The 9,201-nt window shown below is 37.6% G+C and overlaps 1 protein-coding gene across 1 annotated transcript; it reads left to right on the top strand.

The window, feature by feature from the left end:
* The first annotated feature begins 6,506 nt into the window (after window positions 1-6,506).
* LOC107814658 (UDP-glycosyltransferase 83A1-like) lies at window positions 6,507-8,758 on the top strand. The gene is made up of 2 exons (XM_016640100.2): window positions 6,507-7,034; window positions 7,636-8,758. The coding sequence occupies exons 1-2, from the start codon at window positions 6,551-6,553 to the stop codon at window positions 8,529-8,531; spliced, it is 1,380 nt and encodes a 459-aa protein (XP_016495586.1). The 5' UTR covers window positions 6,507-6,550; the 3' UTR covers window positions 8,532-8,758.
* The last annotated feature ends 443 nt before the right edge of the window (window positions 8,759-9,201 follow it).

Genomic DNA, 9,201 nt, shown 5'->3' with positions numbered 1-9,201 from the left:
AGATTGTCCGCCTTCACAGTGTACCCGTGTCTATTATTTTAGATCGAGGTACGCAGTTTACCTCACACTTCTGGAGGGCTGTACAGCGTGAGTTAGGCACGCGGGTTGAGTTGAGTACAATATTTCATCCACACACAGACGGACAGTTAGAGCGCACCATTCAGATATTGGAAGATATGCTTCGCGCTTGTGTTATAGACTTTGGAGGTTCTTGGGATCATTTTGCCACTGTCGGAGTTTGCTTATAATAATAACTACCAGTCAAGCATTCAGATGGCTCCATATGAGGCATTATACGGAAGGCGATGTCGTTCGCCAGTTGGCTGGTTTGAACCGGGAGAGGCTCGGTTGTTGGGTACCGATTTGGTACAGGATGCCTTGGATAAGGTCAAAATTATTCAGGATCAACTTCGCACAACTCAGTCTAGGAAAAAGAGTTATGATGACCGTAAAGTTCGTGATATTGCATTCATGGTTAGAGAAAGAATATTGCTCCGGGTTTCACCTATGAAAGGTGTAATGAGGTTCGAAAAAAAAGGCAAGTTGAGCCCTAGGTATATCGGACCCTTGAAATTCTTGAGAGGGTGGGTGAAGTAGCCTACACGCTTGTATTACCACATAGTTTATCAGCGGTTCATCCGGTGTTCCATATGTCCATGATCCGGAAATATCATGGTGATCCTCTCATGTGTTAGATTTCAGCTCATTCCAATTGGACAAAGATTTGATTTACGAGGAGCCGGTGGCTATTCTAGCCCGGCAGCTCCGGCAGTTGAGGTCTAAGTTATCCTTCAGTTCGGGTGCAATGAAGAGGTCAGCCGGTAGAGGCATCTACCTGGGAGTCCGAGTCGGACATGCGGAGTAAATATACACACCTTTTCTCCAGCTCAGGTACTTTTTCTAACTCCGTTCGTGGACGAACGTTTGTTTTAGAGGTGGAGAATGTGATGACCCAAAATGTCATCTTTAAATTTAATAAGTAATTCTATGGTCTAAGACCTCGAAAAGCACTAATTATCATTCCTCGACTTGTGTGCGGAGTCCGTACAATTTTTCAAAAAGTTGTTATGTGAAAAATGGATTAAAATGTGAAATAGAGCCTTAAAAATCAACTGAGTTGACTTTGGTCAATATTTTGAGCAAACGGACCCGGATTAGTGTTTTGATAGTTCCGGTAGGTCCGTATCATGATTTGGGTCTTGGGCGTATGCCCGAAATTTAATTTGGAGGTCCCTAACTCAAGTTATGGCCATTTAACGAAACTAGTAATTTAAAGGCAAAAGATTTCCAAGTTTGACCACGAGTTTGACTTTTTGATATCGGAGCCGGAATCCGATTCTGGAAATTTGAATAGCTTCGTTATTCATTTATGACTTGTGTGCCAAATTTGAAGTCATTCCGGATTCATTTAATATGTTTTGGCACGAGATTTACAAATTGAAAAGTTTAAAACTCAAAGTTCGAATCGGGGTGTGAATTGTAATTTCAGCGTTGTTTGACGTGATATGAGACCCCGAGTAAGTCCGTATTATGTTATTGGACTTGTTGGTATATTCGTACGGGATCCCGAGTACCCCGAGAGTGATACAGATTGAAATCGGATCAAGAATTGGACTTAAGCAAAAATCTGAATTTTGGCCTTCTGTTGTAATCGCACCTGCAGATTTTTGACCGCAGGTGCGAGCTCGCAAAAGCGAACCTTCCATCGCAGAAGCGGCCTGGGCAGGAGGGGCAAAGGTCCGCAGGTGCGGAAACTTGCATGCACCCCAAATGCGAGGACTCGCCTGGCAGCCCCATTTCGCAGATGCGAGCTCGCATGTGCGAGCCCAGGCACCGCATGTGCGGAAATGCCTGGGCAGTGTATATATCGAAGAGTCCGACATTTTTACTCATTTTGGTCATTTTGAGCTCGGTTAAGGCGAAGTTTTGAGAGGTTTTTCACAATTTCGAACTGGGTAATTGTTCTATAACTAAAAGTGTTTATATTTCATAAATCCATGTCTATAATCATCCTTTATTTCGGATTTAGATGCAAGAAATTGGAATTTTTATAAAATCTTTCAAAAATAAAAATTTAAGATTTGAAGGTCCATTTGACATCGGAATTGGATAATTTTTGTATAGTTGAACTCGTAGCGGAACGGGTGTTCGGATTTCGCGAGTTTTTTTGGGAATTGAGATGTGGGTCCCATTGTCGAGTAATTGATCGAAATTGCAAGGCGAGGTAAGTGTCGTGGTTAACCTTGACTTGAGGGAATAGAACCCTTAAATTATTTGTTAGGTGAATTGCATGTGAACGACGTATAGGCGAGGTGACGAGTGTCTATACGTCGTCAAATTAATTGTTTGCATAATTATTTAAAAATCATAAATCGTTTTAAATCATGAATTAATTATTATATTAATTATTTCACTCATAATTTCTTTGTCAAATATTAATTCTTGAATTCCTGTAATAATTGTTGCATGCTTATTTGAATTATGTGCACTAATTGCTACTTGACACTTAGAATATTAAATATTAAACTGTCTATTTTCTCTCTGATTTCCAAAAATAAATTGTTATTGCCATTGTTTGTTCATAAATAAATTATAATTATTGTGTGCCTTGATGCTTAATAGTTTCTCATTAGACGTGGTATTTATTGGAGTAATTTTTATTTACATTTATGAGATGTTTAAAGTTATATATTGGGGGAACAGGTTGCACGCCGCAACGGAAATGAAAGTAAATATATCTATATTGGGGGATCGGGTTGCACGCCGCAACAAACTTATTAAAAAGTCTATATTGGGAGATCGGATTGCACGCCGCAATAGATTTATTTAAAAGTCAATATATACTTGATTAAAAATAATTATATGAGAGGGTTGAAAATGAATATATTGTGGAAGCGGTTTGCACGCTATAACGGAAATTGGTTGAAATAATAATGGATTATGACTGTTGAGTTATTTTCAATTATTATAAATGAGTTACCTGATGTATTTCTATTATTTTTTGTTGTTACTAATATTGCGTACAGGTTAATGTAAGTGAATCACCTTAGCCTCGTCACTACTTCGTCGAGATTAGGCTCAGCATTTACAAGTACATGGGGTCGGTCGTACTGATACTACACTCTGCACTTCTTGTGCAGCTTTTGGAGTTTGTCCCAGCGACGTACCATAGACTTGCTCGGATTTTAGCTACTCAGAGGAGACTTGAGGTATAACTGCACGGCGTTCGCAGTTCTAAAGTCCCCGTCTACTTTACTTTACATGTGTGTTTGTTTCCAGACAGCTTTATTTTATTCAGACCTTTATTTGTATTATTCTAGAAGCTCGTGCACTTGTGACACCAATTCTGAGATAGTATTTAGACACCGTTGTTTTATGGATTATTCACTACCTTTCAGACTTTACTTCCGCATTTATTTCTTTGTTATTAATAAATTTAAAAATTATTTTAAAATGGCTAATATTATTCTAACGTTGGCTTGCCTAGCAAGTGAAATGTTAGGCGCCATCACGGTCCGAAGGTGGGAATTTTGGGTCGTGACAATCAATCTCTTGAACTTCTGGGAGTTTGCCAGGTGAATGGGTGGATTCTTCTTCCATCAAGATTCCCACCCAATCTATTAGCTTGTCGATTCTAGCATCTTGATTTTGAATGCACTTGGTCAAGCCAGCGATTGCTTCTGTCAAGTTTGCCAACTACTCCTCCACAGATGAAGTGTTTGTCACCATGGCTTGCATGATTGTCGTGGACGATGGAGAGTAGCATGGATTTTCACACAGATTGATTCTTGATTGGTTCACGCTATGTGGTGTAAGTGGGGAGGATCCATCACTTGAAGCATCATCATCTTCCTTCACAGCAGAGTGCTTGGATTCGGAGAGGTCAAGCAGAGCAAGAGTTTTCTTGATCTTTTCAGCAACATCGCTTCCTCCTTCGGGTGCGTTTATGAAAGATCTTGTTCCTTTTGAGGATGAAGATCCCAAAATAGGGATTGAGGCAGACTACACTTGGGGTGTTTGTTATTCTAACGAGCTTACTTTGCTCCTCGTAACTGGTCTAAATCTTCCAAAGGTAACATTAATGATGTTTTCCACATCAGCATAGAACCTGGAATTAGCAGCCTTGGTGGAAGTTGAACCGGAGTTGATTTTCTTTGAAGCCATTTCAATATTCTTGAACTTTGGTGATTCAAAAGTTAAGATGATAGGTAGAGATTGTCCCACTGGGCGTGCCAGAATTTGTAGACAATAAATTTACGTTAAGAAAATAAAATCAAGACCGAAAAATATCGCAACAATCGTAGTATTTTATTTCAAATATTTGAGTGTTACAATCTCTATGAATCCTCCGATTCTTCTTTCCAATAGTAAATAAATTCAAGATCCCTTGAGTTTGATCTTGAATATGTAGTTGTTGCCCCGAACGATGATCTTGAATTGAACTAGCATGAACTTTGATTTGAACTCGTACTCCTTGAATCTTGATTTGTTCTTCGTTCTTGAGCTTGAGCTTGATCGCTTGAACTTGAACTTGATTTATTCTTTGTTCTTGAGCTTGAACTTGATTTCTTGAACTTGAACTTGAACTTGATTGCTTGAAGCTTGAAACTTGTAGAGAAATTTGCGGCGTTTGATCCACGAGTTCTCTCTTGCTTGTTGTTATAACTTCTGGTGTCTTTTTTGAGTTATGAAGATCAATATTTATAGTTGTGGGAGGGAAGAGTTATGATAAGAACAACTCTTTCCGACCAATCAAATTGAAGTGTGACAAGGCCACATTTGATTGGCCAGAACATATCACTTGCACATGTGGCGCGATTTCATTGGCCTTTTAATGCGACTTAGCATGCCTTATCATTTTGACACGTGGCATGATCCTATTGGCTCTTCCGCTTAACTTGGTGTGCCACGTCATATGACACGTGGCACCGAACTGGGCCTCTAGGAAGATGACATCTTGGGCTTAATGAAGCGGGCTCATCACTTTAGCCCAATTAAACGGGCTAGCCTAATGGATTAAGACTTATTTATTTAATCCATATATATTGAACTTGTAATCCAATTATATTAGTCCAATAAATTTATTTGAACTAATATATCTTGAAATTAAAAATATAGTCTACATAATTTTATGGATTTAAATCCATTAAAATTTAGATGCCTACGAATGGATTTAAAAGGATAATTTGTGCTGAACTTTCTCATTGTTGTAGGCTTGTAGCAAAATGATCCAACTGAAATTGTGATGTACTAGTTTCAAATTTAATCCTACAAAAGGATAATCTGACTAGGTCTAACGTTTGTTTAAAGATTCTATTTTTGGTATGGTACCTTTTGGTATCTATCAAATTGGATAGAGCGAGTAATGCAACAAAATTTATTAAGGCAGCAGAAACTGAACTTTCACCAATGAGACGTACCCCAACCTGCAAGTTCCAACGCATAACAACAGGACGAGGATGTGTTTGGTATATTTTTTAATAAAATATATTTTATAAAAAAGTCGTTTCTTGTATTTGACCACATATCAAAAGGAGAAACTCACTTATTGGCGGACGACATATCAACAGGGCAAAGTCACTTATGATCGGAAGTTATTTTTCATACAGATATCTTAACTTTTAATTTTATATGACTCGTTCCAACCAAGCATAGAAGAATACTTGCGGTGAAAAACGACTTAGGAAGTAGTCGTACCGAACACGCTCTAAGTGATTACATAATTAAGAAGAAAACGATAGCAAGTCCAAGTGATTACATAAGAAGAAAACAATAGCAAGTAACAAAGTAATCGATGAAATTGAAGTTGCTCAGCTTAGTCGATGCAAACATTTATTTCTAAGCACAAACAAGGGACGGCATTCTGATTACGCCAATTGACAGTTAGGGAAAGAAACATCAGGAGATAAAACAACAATCTAATATTTTATAAACCAAGAGTTTAGGTAATTTACCAAGTAATATACAAGAGGTAAACGTTAATATTTCTTAGAAAATAATGAAAGGACAATCTTTAACTTGATTGTTTAAAACTATAAATCGTTGATACTAAAAAGATTCAATTTACATACATTATTAGTGTAAAGAATTTTTATATTATCGGTGTCTTTAATCGATTGTATTAGGTAACTTTCTTTAATTATTTTTAGATTACTAATCTCAATTTTTATGGAGGATTATGTGTAGTTGTTAGGTGACCTGATACTGTTAATTTTTTTTAAACTATTATATATTAGAGTAAAAGGGGGCCTTGACGTAACTGGTAAAATTACTGTCATGTGACCAGGAGGTCACGGGCCGTAGAAACAGCCTCTTGCAAAAATGCAGGGTAAGGTTACGTACAATAGACCCTTGTAGTCAGGCCCTTCCCCAGACCCCGCGCATAACGGGAGCATAGTGCACTGGGCTTACGTTGCATATTAAGGTACGTAGAGAAGTTAAACTCAATTAAGACACCTACTTCCTGAACCTGAGCTCCCCTATATAAACCCCTTACAAGCTAATTATAGGAGTATTAATCAGTGGCAAGAGAAGAGCAAAGAAAGAAAAAATGGTCCATATCCCACATATTGTGGCTATACCTTATCCAGCACAAGGCCATGTTCTTCCTTTAATGGAACTTTCCTTATGGTTAGTCAAAGAGGGTTGCAAAATCACCTTTGTTAACTCTGAATTCAATCACAAAAGAGTCATTAAGGCATTATCAGAGAACGACGACGTGCAGAAGAAGATAAGCTTAGTTTCAATTCCAGATGGATTGGGACCTGAAGAAGATAGAACAGACCTCAAAAAGTTGACAGAAGCAATTGCTGAAGTGATGCCTGGGAAACTTGAGGAAGTCATTAATATGATTAATGAGTGTGATAAAAATGGAGTGTCATGTGTTATAGTTGATGAGAATATGGGATGGGCATTGGGAGTAGCAGAAAAATTAAACATTAGAAGAGTTGCATTTTGGCCAGCAGCTGCAGCTACGCTAGCCTCGTTATTTAGTGTCTCAAAACTCATTGATGATGGAATCATAGATAGCGAAGGTGAGCTCCTTTCTTACCGACTTAAGTAAAAAAATATTTATGCAATCACGTCACTTTGATTGTATATAATATTTTGAAAAATATCAATTGATAATTAGGTAAAAATGATAACTAACATGCATCGTCAGTTTTGTAATATTCAATAATAGTGTAAAAAGAGTTTTGTATAACTTACATCCATAAAATAAGTCCTATGTTAGAACCTTTATTTACTTAGAAACTAAAAGATTTCCAAAAAAGGCCTCAATAGGTAACCAGCTATTGTCTTATCTATTGAATAAGCATGACAAAGTGGAAGTTCCTAATTAAGCAACAACCTTACACGCTAGCAAACTCTACATAGAAAGAGTATCCAACTAGTTGTATGATCATTTAGCTTTGGGATCTTTATACAAATAGTTGGTCATATTTACTGTTTATTTTTCTTTAGTCATATACATAAATTATACATTGATTATATACAATTATACACATATAATATACTTAAATTATGCATATATTATATCCCTACTAACTATTTTTTGTTTAAGCGATTGGAAGAGTGGTTGTTTGGGTTAATTCTTCTTTAGCGCTTTCTAACAAAGTCTGCTTTAATTTCTAGGAGCAATCTTGAAGAAACAGGGGATTAAGCTATCACCAAACATGCCAATCATGAATCCATCAGATTTCGCGTGGGCTTGTTTCCCTGATCCAGCCATGAGAAAAATGATAATCGAGCTCGTAAAAGACAACAATGAAAGAGTAAAATCCGCAGATTGGATAATCTGTAACTCAGCAAAGGAACTTGAGCCTGGAGCTTTTGCCATGTTCCCTCAAGTGTCACCTATAGGACCACTTTTGGCAAGCAATCGACTCGGATTTTCAGCAGGCCATTTCTGGCCCGAAGACTCAAATTGCCTAAAATGGCTAGATCAGCAACCACGTAACTCTGTTATTTACGTTGCATTTGGTAGCTTGACAATCTTGGATTCAATTCAGTTCCAGGAGCTGGCACTTGGGCTAGAGTTGTCCAAACGGCGATTCTTGTGGGTGGTTCGAGAAAATTTACTCACTGAAGAGGCTGCTGATAATGCTTACCCGAAAGGTTTCAAAGACAGAATAGGCAATCGAGGACATATAGTAAAATGGGCACCTCAACAAGAAGTGTTAGCTCATCCTTCTATTGCTTGCTTTTTAAGTCATTGTGGTTGGAATTCGACTGTTGAGAGTGTGAGCAACGGGGTCCCTTTCTTGTGCTGGCCTTATTTTGCTGACCAGTTGTTTAATCAGAGTTACATTTGTGATGTTTGGAAAGTAGGACTGGGGTTTAACAAAAATGAGTTTGGAATTATTGGAAAAGAAGAAATCAAGAATAAGATGGATCAGTTATTTGGTGATGAGGCATTTAAAGAAAGGGCTTTAGATCTTCAAGAAAAGGTTAAGTCTAGTGTCAAAGGAGGAGGAAGTTCTAACAAGATGTTTGGCAAATTTATTGACTGGATCAAGACAGCTCAATGAGCCTGCAATCAAACTCCATGTTCAATTTAACTTCACAACATGGTAGAATGAGCTTAAGAAAAGGACCTTAACTATTATATACAATATTCTAAACCCCTACTTTAAGTGAAATTTCAAGCTTTTTTTTTTCTTCAATCAAATCTCTGCATTGGTGTATCCTCCCCTGTTACCATGTTGGCTTTCTTGTAATCATTGTTCTCAGTTAATACAAGCAAGCTTTCATTCAATTCTCTTTTCATTTCTTTCGTTGCAAATTGTGATCTTGATATTGGCTTTCCCGTATGGCACTGATAGTCTAGTCTAGCGTGCGGAGGGGGCTTTCGGTTGGCGGAAACTAATCACACAAAAATCGATTACTTTGCCTTACGTCGCCCTTCTAAGACATCTCATGAAAGCGTCGCGTAACAGTTGGTATTGGTCCAATCATTGTTCCCATGATAAAATTTTCATTTATGTCATATGTCTTTTCTTTTTTGGCTTCAAGAGGTTTAAACAACAAATTATTTTTATTTTCCTCTTCCTCATTTTTCTGATAGAAAATGTCCGGCGATAATACAAATCCCACGCCCAAAAACAGGGCGCGAAAGAATGCATGCAATCCAAAATCTTAAGGAAATGGTTGTCGTAGTCCATATATAACTTTTTAAACTCCTTTCAAAACCCATTCGTC

The sequence above is a fragment of the Nicotiana tabacum genome, chromosome 17 (assembly GCF_000715075.1).
Source record: "Nicotiana tabacum cultivar K326 chromosome 17, ASM71507v2, whole genome shotgun sequence".
NCBI lineage: Eukaryota > Viridiplantae > Streptophyta > Magnoliopsida > Solanales > Solanaceae > Nicotiana > Nicotiana tabacum.
The sequence above is the reverse complement of the archived record's forward strand: the minus strand, read 5'-3'. Positions and strand labels throughout refer to the sequence as shown.

Excerpts from the sequence above, each read along its gene's own strand:
- LOC107814658 (XM_016640100.2), top strand. The coding sequence starts at position 6,551 with ATGGTCCATATCCCACATATTGTGGCTATACCTTATCCAGCACAAGGC. Across the intron at positions 7,035-7,635 it reads TGGAATCATAGATAGCGAAG|GAGCAATCTTGAAGAAACAG; the intron begins GTGAGCTCCTTT and ends TTTAATTTCTAG.